The sequence below is a fragment of the Bombus fervidus genome, chromosome 3 (assembly GCF_041682495.2).
Source record: "Bombus fervidus isolate BK054 chromosome 3, iyBomFerv1, whole genome shotgun sequence".
In the NCBI taxonomy this organism is placed as follows: domain Eukaryota; kingdom Metazoa; phylum Arthropoda; class Insecta; order Hymenoptera; family Apidae; genus Bombus; species Bombus fervidus.
The window spans coordinates 18,344,257-18,363,350 of record NC_091519.1 but is presented as its reverse complement, the minus strand read 5'-3'; the positions used below and the strand labels follow the sequence as shown (position 1 = coordinate 18,363,350).

At 45.5% G+C, this 19,094-nt stretch overlaps 3 protein-coding genes across 5 annotated transcripts in view; 2 read left to right on the top strand and 1 right to left on the bottom strand.

Moving 5' to 3' along the window:
* Window positions 1-19,094, bottom strand: part of LOC139998402 (phosrestin-2) — a 174,983-nt gene that overhangs the window by 63,052 nt on the left and 92,837 nt on the right. The window lies entirely within an intron of this gene.
* On the top strand, window positions 1,504-7,585 carry LOC139985460 (uncharacterized). Of its 2 annotated transcripts, XM_071999898.1 has the most exons (6): window positions 1,504-1,611; window positions 1,739-1,912; window positions 1,994-2,095; window positions 2,184-2,279; window positions 6,354-6,410; window positions 7,373-7,585. In XM_071999898.1, the coding sequence occupies exons 1-6, from the start codon at window positions 1,534-1,536 to the stop codon at window positions 7,583-7,585; spliced, it is 720 nt and encodes a 239-aa protein (XP_071855999.1). In that variant the 5' UTR covers window positions 1,504-1,533. The 2 variants fall into 2 exon arrangements, with proteins under 2 accessions (XP_071855999.1, XP_071855998.1); XM_071999897.1 differs by lacking the exon at window positions 6,354-6,410 and having other exon boundaries at window positions 6,672-7,463.
* Window positions 7,490-10,651, top strand: LOC139985459 (uncharacterized). The gene is made up of 3 exons (XM_071999896.1): window positions 7,490-7,618; window positions 7,686-9,608; window positions 9,904-10,651. The coding sequence occupies exon 2, from the start codon at window positions 7,743-7,745 to the stop codon at window positions 9,597-9,599; it is 1,857 nt and encodes a 618-aa protein (XP_071855997.1). The 5' UTR covers window positions 7,490-7,618; window positions 7,686-7,742; the 3' UTR covers window positions 9,600-9,608; window positions 9,904-10,651.

Below are 19,094 nucleotides of genomic sequence, written 5' to 3'. Positions count from 1 at the left end.
TTCTAGATGGAGAAAATTTTCCGAATTTCCGCCACATAACGTGGACATAACGCGATGTTTGAAGAATTTCTTTGAAATTTTGACAAGTTGACATTTTTCGGCTTCTCCAAAAGTTTCTAGGCCGACAACGACGATTTCGTACCAGGAGAACACGGTGGCATAGGAGGTGGCACGAATTCTTGGAAACGACTTGGATACTCCAAGTATCGCAAAAAATGCAAGGAACGACGTCATATCGCTATACTTGCTAAAATTCTAAAAAATAACCTCAAATTGTCGGAATTTTCGAACATCTACAGACATTTGTTTAGATTCGTTTATTTATATCCTCGATGAATACTTGCAAAGAAAATTCAAAGTTTTTCTGATTTTTTGACGTTTCGCTTATTCTAACTCGCGAATGCGACAAGGAAGGGGAGTGACGGATGGACAGAATTAAGGATAAACGATAAGACACTCGAGACAAAACGATAAAAAATATGGGCTGGCACCGATAAACTTCAACTTGATTCAAATGTCTCGCATCTCGGTTTATCCAAAATGTTAAGGATCGCACGGTTGACGAAAGATTCGAGTAAAATCTCGTTCGCTTATGTAAATCGTCGCAAAGCGATCTTCAATTTGGTCGAGCGGAAACGAGCGAAGACGCGCGAAGACACACGCAAATGAGAGGAATGAGGGCGGAAAGCGGACGGGCACTTGCCCGAATTACGTCTTACAGCGAGCTTCGATGTGACGTTAATTAGTAATCGGTTGTGTCTTAACGCAATTGGAGTAGAATCGAGTACATCGCAGAAGCAGAGAATTCTACGCTTCATGCGCGAAATGTCCTGTTCTATACCTTATTTAATTTCATAGGAGAATTTAGTTTCAATTCAAACCGCTACTGTACTGAATCGATAATCTTGTACGCGATACGAATATGATACGGGGCCAGCCACAAAACGTGAGTCACGGAAAAGAATCGAACGTCCGGTGTCACGTTCATTCTGTACCTCGTCGGTGATTAAAGTTCCAATTCGGTCGATAAAACGTTAATTTGCTTATCTGCGACGGGACGGTAACTCGGTCGATAAAATAATCTGCGAGCCCGGCTTCACGCTATTTCCTTCCAACGATAATGCAGGTTACTGTTTCGCGGGCTTCATTATCGACCTAATCTACGATTACGTATGCATTTGATACGCGTTTGTCAGATGGCTGCATTTGAAAGAATTCTTAAAGGCGCGTATTATTTAAACGTTTCTTTCGTTTTTCTCAAAGAAAGACTTCTTGAATGGCACGAAATAAAAAAATTCTTCTTCGAAATACATACGCGATTATATGCACACACGGAATAGCCTCTCGGATCCATTGCAAACGTGTTCATTGGAGCTACGATTTTGTTTTTCCCGATGCACACTGTCAAACGATCTCGGAAAACAAATGCAACGTTTCACTTGGTAACCAGACCCATTAGTCGCAATTTGGACATGTCAGACGCCCAATGAAGGCGTTACAAAAATTTCCAGTAATACACCAACAGGAATAACAATGTTTTCCCGAGCCGCCAAGTCCATCGTGAAAACTATCGGTCAGCGAAAATATCATGCTGGTGAAGAGAACATCAAGGTATCTCGAATACTATAAAAAATAAACCGACCATAGGACGCGTCTTCGGCCGAAGGACATCTCTCGATCAGACGATACCCAGTTAAAAAATGGAAAATATCTTTTCATACTCGAATCGTTTGTACAGTCGGCGGTGATTGGAGGCGCAGGGGAACTAGGACAATCTCTCTCGCAAATGTTGAAACAAACCTCGAAGCTCGACGTACTCGCGCTGTATGACGTGGCCGCGTTAAATAAACGATATTTAACACCGATGCGAATCAAGGCCTTCAAGGACAGTAACACCGCCGCAAATACCGCGGTAAGATTTTCATATTTCCTTTATCTTCTTCTTCGTGGATCGCGTTCCTACTCAAATCTCTCGAATTGAAATTTCCAATAGAATTCGCGAATGCTGACGATGCTGGAGAAATCGAGATCGAATAAGAACGGCGAACATCTGCAAACACCGTACTTCTCCAATCGTGTGTCAAATGCAAACCAGGTAATTTAACATTTTCTACCAATATATATATAGCGATAAATAATAAATAAAAGAAACAAAACAAATAAATGTATGCTGTCGTACGAAGAATGCGACCGAAGAGCTCGTGAGAAGCCTGCGTCAGCTGCCTATCGCCGAGGAATGCGCTACAAATCGGTTTGCGAGACCAACGATGGAATCGCAGGTAAGAATCTTCGTTTAACGCGTATTTTACCGAAGGATTGACAAAATTTCGATCGAACATGATTGCATCGTAAATCGATACTTGAAACGAAGTGGAGTTTCGCGTGTATTAATACGATTTAAACGCGATGGCGCGTCTCGTCCACTTGTAATCGCGTCGATGGCGACCGTTGGATGAGGAGGAGGATAGGGATGAGAAGCTGACGAGGCGGCGCTAAAATATTCCACAGACTTTCGTGTGATTTTTATATCTCGAAAGATGGTTGAAAAGAGCAAAGACGAGTTTCTGCGTTTATATTCTCGCGGTGCAATTCGACGACCACAGAGGATGCGAAAGTTTGAAATACAAGCAACGTTGCGGAGGCTCGAGTCGACGCTACAAGTTAATTTTCCAAAGATCAAAGAAGAACGTCGATTAGAGTTCTGTTACGAAACGGAAGGTGGTAGGAGTAGATGTAACTCGTAAAAAAGAAAAAGAAGGGAAAGCATCGAGGGATTGCTTTCGCCTCGAATCGTTGCTCGGCTAACGGCATGCGGATCACGTTCGCGCCAAGCGCGCCTCTTTTTCCCATATCCCTGTCCCCTAGAAAATGCATCATGACGAGAGACGATGGACGGGGCTTTGAACACGTTAAATCCGCCAGATAAAAACGTCCAAGTATTTGTGATGTTACTTAACCCTTTCGCTGTTAAAATTCCTAAAATTCATTACGATCGACCATCGCGTTACGCTTCTTTGTTGTACGAAGTTTGCCTCGGAGAAAGTGTTGATCCTTCGACAGCGTAGTCGGAGGAAATATTAGCCAAAGCTTTAATTTGCTCGATTTATTCCATTCTAACGCTTGTTGCTTATTAGAAAAATCTATTTTTACGTGTGTGTTATAAAAAATGCGGGCAATCTTGAGGAAAAGCGTTTATTTAGTATATTTGTTTGAAAATGGGAAATAGTTAATTTTTGTGCGGCAAAGAAAAATATTGGAATTCTATCAACACTGTGACTGCCACGTTGGTCATACTATATGACCGGTCATGGTCATTTCTCCTGTGACGCCACGGTGGTCATTGGCGACCGGAGCATTTGAACTTCTTACAACTGTAAAAATTGTATAAAAATCGACAGTTAGGGCATTTTGAATATATTCGAAAAATAGAAGATACTTTGAAATAAAGAGTGCCCCATTGAACGATTAAACATTTTTATTAGAACATCGATAAAAAAAAATGGGAACAAATCTTGCGTCTAACGGCGCACTGTGTTCGCATCCATATCTTTCAGGGGTAATCTACGAATATTATTATAAACACAGCTTAGAAAATAATCGTAAATGTTGCTTTGTAATCGTATAATTGAAGCTGGAAGTGTGAACATTCCTTACTGTTATATGTAGAACGAGCAAATACCGTTTACTAATATCTTCTACGCGTTTCAACGATATATTCTGCACGTTTTGCTTGCGACGAAACGACGAACGCGAATGGTTCGTTGAGATAAACTAAGCCTCGTTAGAATACGTCGCTATCAACTGTTACCAAGGCGTCACGGCGGCCACCCGTGACCACCAAGAAGATAAACGGTCCATTGGGGAAGAACGTTGTCTTACATCGTCGATTTATTATTATCTTGCCATTATATGCTTTGAATAATAAAAATACTCCCGTGGCGTCCTGAGCGAAACGTGCGATTTCGGCGTGGCAGTCAAAGCGTTTAAACGCAAAGAGCGTCCCAACACTTTTCGTTTATTCTGAATTCTTGTTTATTATACTACACTGTTAAAGGGTTAATTACCATCCTCTATCCCCTCCTTTACCTCGAGGAATTATCTAAAGAGAAAAGTATAGAAAAGAAATGTAAATCGTTTGATGGAAAGAACCAACGACCTTGAAATCGTCTCTCCGTCTGTTCTCAGGGGAACCACGCGTGCGCTAACGATCTGCGAGGTCCTAGAATTCTCGGTGAAATGGGGCCCGCTACGTTCCAGCACAGTGGCCACATCGTTTCCGAGATCTGTAGACAGTTTCCCGATTTCGCGAACTACTTTATCAAGACTCGTTCTAATAACGACGACGTCGCCTCTACGCGACGATGGTACTCGAACATCGCGCTATCTTGCAACGTTAAAAGCGAATTAGATTCGAGAAGTCCGATCGCCGAGTTTGCTGCACATTTCGAGAAAGCTTGCGCACGGAGAAACACGGAGAAAATTTCTATGACGACGAAGAACAGCCATATGCTACAGAGAATGGATAACAAGAATCGTTCGACGAAGAGGGATGGCAAACAATTGAACGTGACGTCGTCGGAGCAAACTATGAAGAAGAAATTGTTTAAAGACAACGAGAATCGAGCGGCGATGCAAAGGTGCGATAGGAAGAGAAACGAAGCGAGAAAGTGCAACGAGTCGAAGATCGTAGAGAAAGCGATGACTAAAGCGGAGAAACGATCGAGCAACGTAGAGAAGTCGAAAAACTGGACGATTCCAGCTGCTTTGTCGGACAAAAAGCCTAAGATGTTGTACGGTTTGGTTCGACAGAGACGCAAACCCCTTACGAACTTCTTCGCGAGATTCTTCGAGGTTCGGAACAACGATCTCGCGGACGATTATTACAGCAAGTTGGGCGGTTGGAAAATCGACAGGATCGACTGTGTCGCGAATCAAAAGATACTCAAGGAATCGAGTCGGGATAAACCTCGTAGAAAGTGGAGTTATCGAGAGAATAGATCGAACGTTTCGACTTCCGTAAGCGATTTGGCTGCTGGTTCGTTAGAAGGAACAGAGAGCACGATGATCGTGGAGAACTCGAGATCTCTCGAGCAATTGGAGAATCGAACGATAGCGCAACGGTCGGCAGAGAGTTCTAGTTGCGACGTAATCGACGGAGTAGCGACAACGAGCGACAGCGAGTCGGAAATCGATAGGAGCGAAAATGGATCGACGCAAAAAATATCGTCCAAGATCGCCTTATTCCTGGAGAATTTGAAGATCAACGGGCAAAGATCGCATTCGCTATCGAGTCTAGTTTCCTACAATCTCGAGTCTCTGTTCACCGACGCGGAAGTGGCACCGATTTTAAAGCGTCCTACCCCAACGTCTATCTTATTCTCGTCGAGCGACAGCGACTGCAAGTTGTCGATAAAAGATAAACTGAAGAAGATGTGCGGCAAGAAGAAGTCGAAGAAGGAGGACGAAATATGTAAAAAGAAAAAATGCAAAGGGGTGGATGCGGGTAAGAGTTGCGGTAAGAAGAACGAACCGCCAGCGTGCAAGAAACGGGACGAGTGTAAGAAACAAGACGAGTGCAAAAAACAGCCAACCTGTGACGAAGATGTCGAGGATCCCTGTAAACCTTGCAGATCGGAGGAACATCACGGACCAACGTGCAAGAAATACAAGGAAGAAACGAAATACGATCCTTGTGACAAATTTTGGAACGACGAAACTCACGGGCAACGGTGCAAGAAGCAACAGAAGAAGAAGAAGACGACGACCGATACGTGTTGCCAGAAGAAGGAGGAGAGTTGCGATACGAGGAAAAAAGAGAAGCCAAAGAAAAGCGAGAAAGCTAAGTGTCCACCGGTAATTCGGGCACCAGGATGTCCTCAGAACGATGATAAATCGGGTGGAACCGGACGTGGATCTTTTCGAAGATACTCCACCTTCGACTCGAAGATTAACGCGAATAATCATTCCGATTGCAAGGATATTTGTAAGACGGACGAGTCGAACGACGTTTCTATCAATTCGCAGCGTAGTCGGCAAGAAAAGACGAGGAAAGTTGGTCTTCTCGACTCGAATGCCTTCGACGTTTCGTGTCGTTATCGTAACGAGAATTTCCGAAATTGTTGAACGTCGGTTATCTAACCGCGAGTATTCTCGCGTATATTTGTCCCGATATCTTGGAATATTCGAGCGAAAATTATATGTAGCGTGCGTGAAAGTTGTAACGTGAATAAACGTATTCTTCGAAAGTCACGTATATAACTCGATTCCATTTTATCGACGCGCGTTTCTTTCGTACATCGTTCGTTTAAAGAAAGTACAAAAAATCCATCTGTCTGCTTTAATTTTAATTCCAGCCGCAGGTTACGCCAGACACCCTGGCCAGACACCATCAGAACGGTAACGCTGTCCAAGTAAGTTTCACACAAAAAAAAAAAGAACAAAGTATCTTTGTTTAATACATTACAGTTTATCATCTCTCGAATCGGTCGCGAGCACTCGATAACGATGATCGAGCAGCGCGTGAAACCGTGACTCGTCGCTATGGCTCCACCTCCCTTCTGCCTCTTCCTCATCTCCAAATTTAATCGTGAAAATTGAAAAAAAAAAAAAAAAAAAAAAAAATAGAGAAAATAAATCAATCGAAAATGTCGGATCATCCTCTCTCCCCGCAGAGGGCGAGCATCGGTTTGCTCGGAATCAAGGGATCGAGCGCGCGAGCCTCGGACCGAAGAAACAGGGGCCCTTTGTCAATGACCTCTAACTCGATCTTCAACCACGTCACGAAGAATCAAATGCTCGACGGTCTCGCCAGTTCGTATCGAGATATGGTACTCTTGGAACAGGACAGAATCAGCAACGACGACTACTTCCCCCAAGGCGAGGAATACGAGGACGAGATTGGTTTAGACTATGGTCAACTGCAGAAAGAGTTCCCCAATAAACGCGTTTCCAGAGACGAAGACATGGACTTGCGTCCACGGAGTCGTTCGTACGATGGCTCGTCTTTTAAGGATCTTTTCGAGTCGTTGTCGTTGAAGAACGACGCGTCGATTCCTCTTAGCGTTTAAGCGTTTAAATGGCAACCACTTGAGATTCATCGAAGATACGAGACATTTGTTGCCTGTGCGTTTACCATCGTTCGTCTAATATTACTATAGAAGATCGTCGATAGAATATCGTTTCGTCGCGGATTTCGCCTTGCGATCGTGATAGCCATCTCCTTCGAAAACCATCATCCTTTACTTTCCATTCGTAATACACGTTCGATTCGGTCGTGGGCGAAGGAGGGAGGTGGGCCAGAGGCAAGGCGTTTGCAACGAGCGATCGAAGGAGAAACGAGAGACCTAAGCAAAACGCGATATGATGTATCCAGGGTGTAGGGAGAAAGAGACGGCAGCTACGATTGGGCGAGCCGGACTGCGGCGAGGATCCGCCGGATTGGCCGAAAAAGAGCCCTTGCCATCCGCCAAAGGGCCCCTGTAAGCCCATGGGTCCACCAGGCTATCCGGCGAAACCGAAGCCGGAAAAGAAGCCGTTTTGCGTTAAGTGTCCACCCAAGAAACCGTGCAAAACGAAAAAATGTTAGGCGTTGGGCGTCGCGCGCACCGAGAGACAGAGGGTACGTGGAGATAGCGGCGGACTAAACGATCCTCTATCGATCAAAATCTCTGTTGTCTGCATCGTAGGCCAAATACGATTTAAACACACCGTTGCTGAGGCCTCTTCTCACACTTTCCACCGCGATGCTTGGTAACTTCCGAACCAGAAGTCGATACTCTTTGGGATCGTACGTTCTTAATGGGCGCAGTTGGGCGTCGTCGAAAATACCTAACGCGAGCCTGGCGTTCGCGAGAAACTTTACCACTACACCCGCTCTATCGAAGGGTAGCGAGAAGATCGCGCGTTTATCGAAAGGATTGACGGGATGCTTATGGCAAGAGCAAGCGAGGTTCTTTCGAAACGATTCCTTCCTGATGGGCAAAGCGCACGGCAAAAGGCCATCTCGACCTCCCTCCAAACTCTCTTCCAAGTCGGTTCCCGATTGTAGCAAAGGCCAGAGTCCACGGAGAAGCTCTTGCAGACAATCGTACCAACGACAGAAGCCATGCATCCCACAGGAGAAATGCGTACCACCCGCTCCACCGTGCTCTCGTCCACGTCCGAAGAACCCCAAGTGTCCCCAGCCACAAACACCTTGCCCACCCCCTTGTCCCATGCCCTGTGAAAAACCCACGGAGAAGAAGTATCTGCCGCCGAAGATATGCTATCGAAAGTGTCCTCTGCCTCCGAGACCACCCAAGCCTCCCAAGTGTCCCAAGTGTCCAGCTCCGTTGCCGCCTCCACCGCTACCCAAGGTACCTCGACCACCCAAATGTCCGCCACCCTGCGCACCACCTCCCGCACCACCGCCACCCAGGTGTCCAAAAGTGCCAAAGTGTCCCGAATGTCCACCACAAAGGGAGTGTCCGCCGCCACCGCCCTGCGAACCTTGCCCTTGTCCGCCGCCATGTCCTCCAGCCTACTGTCCACCTCCACCACCGTGTCCACCGTGTCCACCACCCATTCCGTGTCCCAGACCACTTCCTTGCCCACCTCCCCCTCCACCCAGAATCTGTCCACCTTGTCCACCGTGCGCGGAGTGTCCCAAACCTCCACCCTGTCCACCTCCGCCACCGTGCAGCCCTTGCCCCTGTCCTAAACCGCCACCACCTTGTCCATGCCCGAAACCCTGTCCACCTTGCCAACAAGTCGCCGAACCGCGAGTCTCCTGTCCAAAGGACGTCCCGTCTTGTCCCAAAAATAGCGGGAAAAATCCGCGAAAGAAGAACCGAAATAACCCGAGGAAGAGGAGGATGTCTACTTATCACGCGGTATCTAGGTTCGCGCCTCTGAGCATCGATCACAGAAGATTCCACGTCGCCTCGACGTTACTCGGTTCGTCTGACAAGTCTAGAAAACCCACGGCGAAACCACCCAATTGCAAAGATTTGGAAGACATTTGCGAAGACAAGAGACGCAGCTGCGTGAAAGCTTGCGAGAGGAAGCCCGAGAAGAAGAAGAAGAAGGACGTGTGTGCCGGCAGAAAGCCGGTAAAATTGCAGGAGAAGAAGAAGAAGGAGAAAGAGAACGATTGTGACGACAGGTGCCTACCAAAGGGGAAGTGCGAGGTGCCTGAATTCGCTAAACCACCGAAAATGGAATACGGGCCGACTATTTGCCCACCCACGAAGTTTGTCTCGCCTAAACCCTGTCCGGAAATTCCTGAGGCAAAGTACGAGGTGGAATCGTGCGTTGAAGTTCGAACGTCGAAAGTGAAGAAGGAAATTTGCGTCCCACCGCCTCTTCCTGAACCACCGACGGACCCGGTGATCCTTTGCCCTTGTCCACCTCCACCGAAACTGCACCCTGGACCTTGTCCTTGTTACGATTTAAAAGTGGATAAACCATCCAAACCGACGCTGCCACCGTGTCCGCCTAAGGAGAAATACGTTTGTTGCAAAGATCCGTTTTATTGTCCACCGGAGAACTTGGAGTGCAAGAGGCGCAAGCCTTGCGATCCCAAGAAAATGAAGAAGAGGAAGGAGAGGAAGGGCAAATAAATAGCGCAGGTAAGAGACTTTCTATAGCGTGTCGCTTCTATCTGCCAAGTCTCAAAATATCTCTTCTAACTATCCTACGCGATAAAATTGTCGATATTTGAACAGTTGTAGCTTTCTGAAAAATAATCATAGAACAATCTCCGTGCCACGTTTATTTTCCTCGAAAATTGTACAATCGTTAGGCGACTGTCTTTCGAAGGGAATCCTCAGATTGTTATTTAGGAAGCTATAAGCGGTCGAGAGACAAGCGATATTTTATTTTACCGCCCCGTGTGTAATACTCTTTTAACGTTTAAACTTCTAGAGAAAGTGAATATCCGGACAATCGATGAAAATGGAGAAGCCAGAAGAGGATCGCAGTTTCTCACGGGGTCTATCTGACGTTGATTTCCCGGATCGATGTTCGTCAACGATATTTTCAGTCGCTTCGTTCGTTGGCTCTCGCTTCGAGGATCGATCTAGCGCCGATCGAAATTGTCCTTCACCTATTTGGCCCGCCTGTGACCGCTCGAAAGATCCGAGGAACGAAACGCAGAGGGCGAACGAGCAGACTTGTTCGTGTGTGTTCTTTGTCGCGTGCCTGACGTCGCGCTTTCGTCTTAAATTCATTCGTTGCGCCGTCGAGTCTCGTCACGTACAGCCCCGACAATCGTGAGGAAGGTGAAAAGCCGTCGTACAACGTGGCAGACGTCTCGAAAATTCTTCGTCCGTTCGTAACCTCGCTGGAGGGTCGAGCTTCGTAACTCTAACCTCGGCTGGAACGACGAACCAGCCTCGTCGGCCACGCGACACTCGATATACATTCGATTATTTTTTCTAAGAGAAGTCCAAGTCTAAATTTGGATAGGCCTCGTGGCCGAGAACTGTCGATTCTTTGTAGAGAAGAGAAAAGGACACGAGGATGATAGTCGCGTGAACTAGGCTCGGGAAAACGCAGCAACAAAAGTAATCCGTGTAATACTCGTCCCTGTAACTTGATCCAAATGCCACGTATCTCAATCGCAAGGCGAAGGTTCCGCCAACGAAACGAAGAAAATTGTCGAATAAATCCAATAGCAATAAGAGAGTCTTTTTATTTGAATCAACCATCCATACTTTATTCATCGGACGGATGAATCTTTAATTCTTTTGTCGAAACGCATCTTAGAAACGATCATCGCAGTTACAGATTCTTGCATAATTTCTACGAAAATGCTACTTCTAGTTACTAATTTATCCTTATGAAGATATTTATGATCGATAACGTACGCGTCAACAGCAATGAAAATGATAACCAGATTACATTAGCGTCGATAAAACGTTAGTTCCTAAGCAAGCTTGTACCAACGAGAAGATTGGAAAGATTTTTCGCCAGATAATCGGCGAAGGTTGGAGAATCGAATTGGAGATCGGGAATGGTCGCGTCGATGTCCTTTCGGCGACGCGCGCGATCCGGAAACAATAAATTCCTCGGTCGATTCAACGAATTTGCGAGTGTCCGATCGCGTGGGCTCGTCTGAGCAATAGAGCACGCGGAAGGAGAAATTGCCATCAAAAGCGGTTCGTTACAATAATATCGACATTTATATACGAGTTGGCTCCAGTCAGAGGAAACGAAAGTGGGGGGTAGAAAGCAGGATGGAAAAGGAGGGAAGACACACCGGGGTTCTTATCATTTTATTATTGGGGTGAGCAGCCCTTCGTTCCAAGAACGACGCTTTACTTTTACCTTCCATTGTCTGTCCCCTCTCGTAAAGGCTTAAGGGCCGTTTCCAAACGCTCGATTCGATTATCATCCATGGATTCTCTTTCTCGTTCGTTGCAGACGCTTCGTTACTTTCCTTCTCGTTCTTCCACTCTTTCCAAAGACTGTCGAATTTATTCGTACGTAAAACATATTCGATAATCGTTGGGCGAATCGAAGTTTCCTTTCAACTTGTAACCTGACCGTTCGATAAATCTGTTTGATACAATCCGAGTCTCGTAAAAATGATTACCGTATAAACAACGTTAAAAGAGGATCACAGTGTTCGACAGAGGGCTGTTTGAAATTTCTCCCAGCGGATCCCTTCGATCGGTCGCGATCTCTGAAGCGGGGGACGCTTTTGCCCGAGTCTGTACCGCGGCAAATATCGCGAGTATTATCACGGACGTTCACCGTGATTGGTCGGATTCGAGGGTGTCCTCTCTTTTTCCTCCCTTTCGTTCGACCAATAAGTGACGTTTCCATTGGAGAAAGGGCCCGAAGGAAGGGAGCGCGACAGAGAACGAGAACAGGGGATTGAAGCGTAGCTGAAGGAGACGATGAAAGAGGAGGAGGAGGAGGAGGAGGAGGAGGAGGTGGTGGAGGCGGCGGAGAAGGCAGCAGAGGGTGTTTGGGGTCGGGGGTGGTCGCGAGGGTGGAAGCTGCGAGAGGGCAGAAAACTCCCCGCGTGGAAGAGAGTCGAACAGGTCGAGGCTGCGGATGGAAACGAGCGGGATGGATAAACTTCGAAGCGAAGCGAAGCGACTGTCCCCGAGGCTGATGCATAATTCAGGAATCGTCACCGGCGAGGATATTGCCAATTTGGCGTCGATGAAAATACGATCGGATTTGTCGGCTACCCCAGAATGGCTCGTCCGACGTACATCCAGTGAATTTAACACCTTCGCCCAACGTGCCGCCAGCGTACCGTGCGAAATTGCATCGGAGCCAATCGCCGGATCGCTCTAATATCCTCCTTGCTTTCACGCCGTTCTCCCCGGTTAATGGCTTCCCGTAGGGGCGCTTATCTAAACCCCGACGTTGTCCGCTCTTCTTCCAGATCGAGATTCGGCACCCGTGCACCTCCAAATTTCCCGAGGATCCATGAGAATTTGCAAACTAATCTTCACGGGGATGGAAACGAACTGTGTACGCTTTAGAGCGTTGTAAGGTTCCTTGTACACGAGGGACACACAGTTCCATTGTTATTTTATTTATCAAATTCTCTGGATATTTTCGTTCGCAAGATCGTTCGACAAGAAAATTGTTTGGTTTAGCAAATTAATCGCTGGATTGATCGTACGGATCAATTTTCCATAAAATTGATGTTGATATTTATTGAAATAAAAACACGATTACACGCGTCTATCTGTTTTCATTACACCACTTTAATTCCAGTGCTAAAGTAACGTAACCATGTGCACCTTGAAGATGTTGTCAAAAGTTACGCGGTGTGCGGATCTCTTCGTATAAATACGTGTTACATTGTCGGAACATAGCATCGAATAGACACGACTGTAAAAATGGCACGTGCTCGTGTGCGACTTATCCAAGTACACAATCTTTTCAACTATTTCAGACAAACCTTTCACGCCATTCATATTTCATCCCTAACTAGGATTTCCATTTTCGAGAAACGCTTCCTTCCATCCTCGCTGATACTGATCGATGGAAGATTATCGGTTCCTCGTTGGTTTTCTCGTGAAGATTTTTCGAGGGTGTGTCGCGCGGCTGCCACATCGGGGGGATGATCATTGAACGTTCTACGATTTTCCACGAACACAGGGATGCCCGACTGCCATGAAATATTTATGGACCAGGACCACCGACGTACAGTCACGATGAAAAGAATACATTCGCCGTCGATTCAATTTGTCAACGCGCGCCGTTAATTACGTTATTATACGATCTTCTTAGATTCTGAAAGCGCCCGTATCATCAATAACCCATAAATACTTGTCTCGCCTCGTTGTCTCCGCGATGAAAGAATCTTTTCTAGGATTATCCAACGATTACGATTTTGTTTTTATGATGCGTCACGATATACTACGAAATATAATACATATAACCGTTCCAATCGTTTTAATCTTTCGCAATTGCGATTGCGATTGCAGAAAAGTAATCGGTTGGTACTGCAGAAACTCGTGAAGATCTATATCTGTTTTATCCACGAAACTTAAAACATTGAAAATCCCTCGTCATACTCTTCTTAAAGCTGTCTTTGCTATCTTAATAGGAAACGTATACATACGCGTAACTTCGGCTTACTTGATCGATTGAAAATCGATTCTGGAATATAGATCGGTCGGTAAAACAGCAAGTATCGATCGATTCGAAGATTTCTGTCGTGCGACTGTCGATCATTGGCGATTGCTTGCGATTCGTAATCGATGGAACCGACCGATCGAGAGGAACGGCGACATGGAAAAAGCTTGATCGCAAATTTATTCGTCGGACAGAGTGAAGGCTCGGTGTCTTGGCCAGCGGGCACGAGAAGGCGGGAAGAGACCGGGATTTATGGCACCGGATGCGCGAATACGGTGGAACTTCCTTGTATCCGGTTTGGCGAAAACTTTTCTCTACGTACGCCTGTTCCATGTTTCCCCCTTTTTCCTACCCTCCCCTCCATATACACCCTAGAAACGCAGTTCTTTTACCCTCCCCCTCCTCGTTGGAATTTCTATCGGGATCAGCAAAAAGTTTGATAACGAGTAAACGTTACAGTCTCTGTTACCGAAATAAAAAGTTGCTGTTTTATTGAAAGAGAACCACGTGCGATTAAGTAACGATCGTTTTCACCCTGTTTTTTCCCTTTCACGATCGTACAGTGTTGAAGGATCCCCGAGAATCTTTAGAATTATTATTATCTATGCGTCTATCGCTAGGAATAATAGATAAATCTGTAAATTTCATTTAATTTCTGTCAGAAAAATATGAAACCAGTATAAGTATCTGCAGTCTAAATATCATCATCATCATTATTATTATTATTATCAGTATGTCTTGCAATAGAAAGATATCGAAACAAAGATCAAACGTTCGAAGTTTGCCCCTCTTTTATGCCGAGGAAAGAAGCAACGACTTTTAAAACGCAATTTAAAACGGCGTTGCTTGTCGCTTTTGTGGAAATAATCAAGCACTCTCGGTGCTCCGGTGTCCCAGGTGATTCGATCGGTTCCTCGGATCGTGGAACTTTTTAAACCGGCGTCCGGTTTACAGGGGAGAATCGTGGAAGGGAATTTCGAAGGCAAGGGAAAAGTGAAGCGATCGGCCGGGAGGTTAAATTAGATTTCGTACTTCCGAGACGCTACAAGAACCTTAAAAGAGGAGGTAAGCGTGGACAAACGTCCTCCATTTTCCAAGAGCTTCGAAGTTTCTCCGTTTCTTCTTCACCCTCGGCCGTTCCGCCCACCGAAGAAAGGATTTTTTAAGAGTATCTTTAAATTTTCTTACCACGTACTCTATTCACTGTGGTTATTGGTACAGATACAGTATCCAAATAACTTCGATCGTTTCTCCTTCTCTTACCTATACATCGTACCGCATGTCGCAATAACGAGAATTTTTCGGCTATCGATTATCTATATTTGAAGTGCACACAAAATTTTCAACGTTTTTTATGTTTTTGGTAAAATCGAGAGACACGAGCGTGCTTTATATAATGACAATGTTTGTCAACCGTTGAGTTGTTATTTTTGAGAATTGTGGATCTTAATTGCCGAAATAATAGTAAAGGAACACTAAAGTTACACTTAGAATTTATATTAAAATAGTTTTAGATCTATTTAATAAACGATTTCCAAGATCTTCGTCGATGTACATTCGCACGCGTCTCAGCTCTTTCTTTGTCTCACCATCTTCCATACCAGACTGCCAACGGAACAGTTACATTCGTCTGTTTTTTGAGACGCCGCGCACACACATACTTCCACACACTCGTATTCACATACGTGTGTCGCTACTACGCGGCCAATTTAGTCTAGCATCTATAACGATCTATAACACGTATGAAATATTCATAGTAGAATATTTATTACAACGTTTCATATAAATATGAAATAAATTTCTATTTAGGTTACGTTTCTTTAATTTTGTTTACAAGGGTAGAAAAATGTACAAACATTTATAGTCTACCCGTTGGACAAAGCGGAACGCGATCTCGTGATTTCAATTTTTTGATTTACCGGAAGAATTAGAACCTACCCCAATAACGGTATCGTGCCAAAGTATCGAGTGACCTTCCTCCACCTCGAAAATCTATTACCCACGAACGTATACTTCGTCGAGGAGGCTCTTCATGGTTGCACTCGATCGGCTTAACCGGGTCTCCTCTCGAAAAGTCGAGGGGATCGCACCCTCGAAACGTAGCCGATGCGAGTGTCGATTTCTCGTCGCTCGTGGGACCGGCGTTCACTTGGCAGTCCACGCGAAGAAAGGGTGCGCTCGCCAAGAAAATTTTAAGGACTTGACTTTCGAAACACTGGACACGTTATTGTGTCCAATGACAAGCACTGACGAGGAAAGGGAACGAAAGAGTGAACGTGCGACGAGTGAACTTTGACTTCTCGCCCCGGAGGCCAATGTCGTTGACGAACCAAACGGAAACGAGTGCAGCACTTACAGAAATGAGTAACGCGCAAGTGCAGCGCAAATACATACGTTCGACTGCTCGTCGAAGCGTTCTAAATGAAAAGCCCTGGAGTATCGTCGGAGAAATTTGCAAGCTGTCGCATCGAGTACTCCTGGGAAGGACGAATTTCCTTGAACATACTCCGAGTTAAGAAATAGTTAATGTTAGTCAATAATGCGTACGAAACGGTAGACAATTAAGGAAAAGATACACCGACGCTTCCCTTACTCCCGTAGTCTTAATAAAATCGCAGTATATTAGTTAATATACTGACGAGTGCGCGTCGACGCGATATATAAAACTTCCGATAAACCCAACTAAAGTTAAAAATACCGCGTTGTATTTTAATTTATTTTCTTCCGCAAACCATCGATATCACACGCGATCCCAAACTTTCGAGCGATAGTGCATATCCAGGCCGAGTCACGAGCAACCTTCGACTTTTTCCACGGTACCACGAGCTAATCACCGCCCCTTAAGCTTATCCGTCCGTCCGATTACGTGGAGCGGCGGAAAGCTGACCGGAAAATGAGACTTCGATAATCGATGCCCGGTACATTGGCTCGCTGTTAACCCCTTGATATTTAACCTCGTAATTAGCGCGATGTCAGCCATAGCAGGGGTTATTCCCAAGTGTCGTTGACGAGTCTAGTTGCACGAGTTCGTGTTTTACGTTCAACGGAAGCACACCTACACATACAGCCCTTCCCCCGGTTCATCGTGGCGCGAGAAAGTATTCGATGCAGGATGGAGGAGGAATTGGCGCGTTATGAGAGAGAGAGAGAGAGAGAGAGACGAACCGATTCGCAGCCTCTGCAACCCCTCCGCTGGGGGTTTCCGTGGTAGCGTGATTTTCTGATTAGCAGCGGGTCGACTGGTTGCGGTTAACCGTTGTTAGGTTACCGCTCGATTGGTATGCATGGGCTGGGACTCGTGCCCACGGTACAGCCCCTGAACCCAACTAACCTTCTCTCTCTCCTACGCCACCGACTAACGGCTACATCGGCCTTGCTATACTTCCTCACCTCCTGGATCGTTCGAGTCCGTTCTCTGGTTTTGGTCGACTCCGCTCTACAACTTTTCGTGCCCAAAATTTCCACCGGATCTCGATGTTCCTCTAAAAATTCAAATGGATGAATGTATTTACGCAGAGAATTATCGCTGTGTGTTCGAGCTGCGAAGCTCTACGTGTCTCGAGACTTATGACTCTTGTCACGAGTCAGTAAAAATAACTAACCTACCTACTGGTTACGCGAATAACGTACGGCGACCGACCAGTTGGATAAATCGAAGCGTTGACTTTTCATCGTATCGTTCGCCAGTGAGTACTTTACGTCGTTCTGTCAAAATAATATCATTTTTCCTGTACTTGTGGTCTAAATTATAAACTGTTAGCAGCCTTTCAAAAGATAGCCATCCATTTTAGTAGCGTGAAGAGTTCGGTAAAAAGTACAAAGTATAATATCGTGGTAAAATTATCCTCTCAGGAGGATGACAGTCGTATTTGAGCCAAGCCGCAATTTTTCTAGTCGCAAGAAATATTCTCTCGGAGGAATCTTCCTCTTCTGACTCTTTGGTACTCTTTGCCAAGTAGACTAATGTAGCCTAGCGAATGAAACAGCATCGTAATTTATGGAGAAGAAGTAGAATCCGGTTGATATTTAACGTATCGTATGTGTCAAGGATAATCACGATGCATCAAGGAAACAATTACGTACTAAGTGTTGGCGAAACGATAAGAATTACGATTACGTCGAATCGTTCGTGACAAGTCGCAGCCATTTTTCAGCGGTTGACTTCGCTTTGACACCGCGCCACTCGTCGACCCTCGCCGCCGTGTAACGCGCGTTACAAGAGGGAGACAGAGGTTTATGTAACGACCACCCCGTCGATACACCGTATCGAGTATAGGCGGGACGAGGATCGAAGGATAGGGTACCGAGGGTACGCTCGAGACAGAAAGAGAAAGGACGAGTCGCGGTGGTTCGTATGAATACCTAGCAAGGAGTTGGAGAGATTGGGGGGTTACAATTTCCCATGGATAATGGCACTTTGATTACCCCGTGACGCCGTGCGTCCTGTCAAGTGGCACGCCACCCATAAATGGCCAACGTGGAAAAAAAGAAGCGAGGAACCGTCAGCTCGTCTGTGTACAGGGTGCATTTTCGAACTTGCTTCCTCTTCATAGAGGACAGAAATATTATTTATTTATTCATTTATTTATTCATTAAAAGGGTATAAAGAATCCTTTGGTGTACGAGTAAATATACAATCATGCTGATAACGTATTCGTGAATAGAATATGAAAAAGAAGCTATCTAAAAGTGATATGTAAATTCATCTCGTAGAACTTGAAAAGAAAAGGAAGTGTTAAGTCGGGCCAAGAAACGTACGAGCCGATCAATAGTCAAACTGATAAACTGTGTCGCCGTTCGATGAAACGACGTACGACGATGTATCGTTTCGATGGAAAGAAACAAAATGAAGGAACAGGGGAGAAATAAAGGGTTAATCGTTAGTACATTAGCATAGGAAATTACGTCGCGAACATCGAACCACTTAGAATTTTCATCGCGTGGCGATTACTTCCTTCCGGTCGGTTTATTCTCTTTCCCCATGCGATTTCGAGGAATCAGCACGTAACGTGCACACGTAATTTTTCGTGGAACACTAAAGATCCGAGATAAAGCGTACTTCTATTCGTTTCCGCGTGTTCCTCCTCATCGATAATTTCCGGGTCACCCGGTGCGTACACCAACCATCAAACTCGTGGTCTGTACTCGACCGTTAAATACACTATCGAAGAAAGATTTTCATTTCGTGGAGCTCGAGTGGCAGCGTTCGCTCGACGGCTCTCAAACATGCAACTGGTAGCGAACGATTCGGTGGCGCAACTCGAGTGCGTCTTTTATCGAGGAGGGTTTCGCGAGTTGACGACGAAAGCCGGTGAAACGACCATTGAAAGGTCGCCGCTTGGAAATGCTTGGGCCCAGGAACAATCGTACTGTGGCTATGAGAACCTAACCACGTCAAATTCGATCAAACGTTTTGTGGTCGATCGGATCGAAACTTTTAATTTTCCGAGTCCTCTTGAGAAACAACTCGGCAAGTAATAATATATCACTGAATTGATAAATTACGA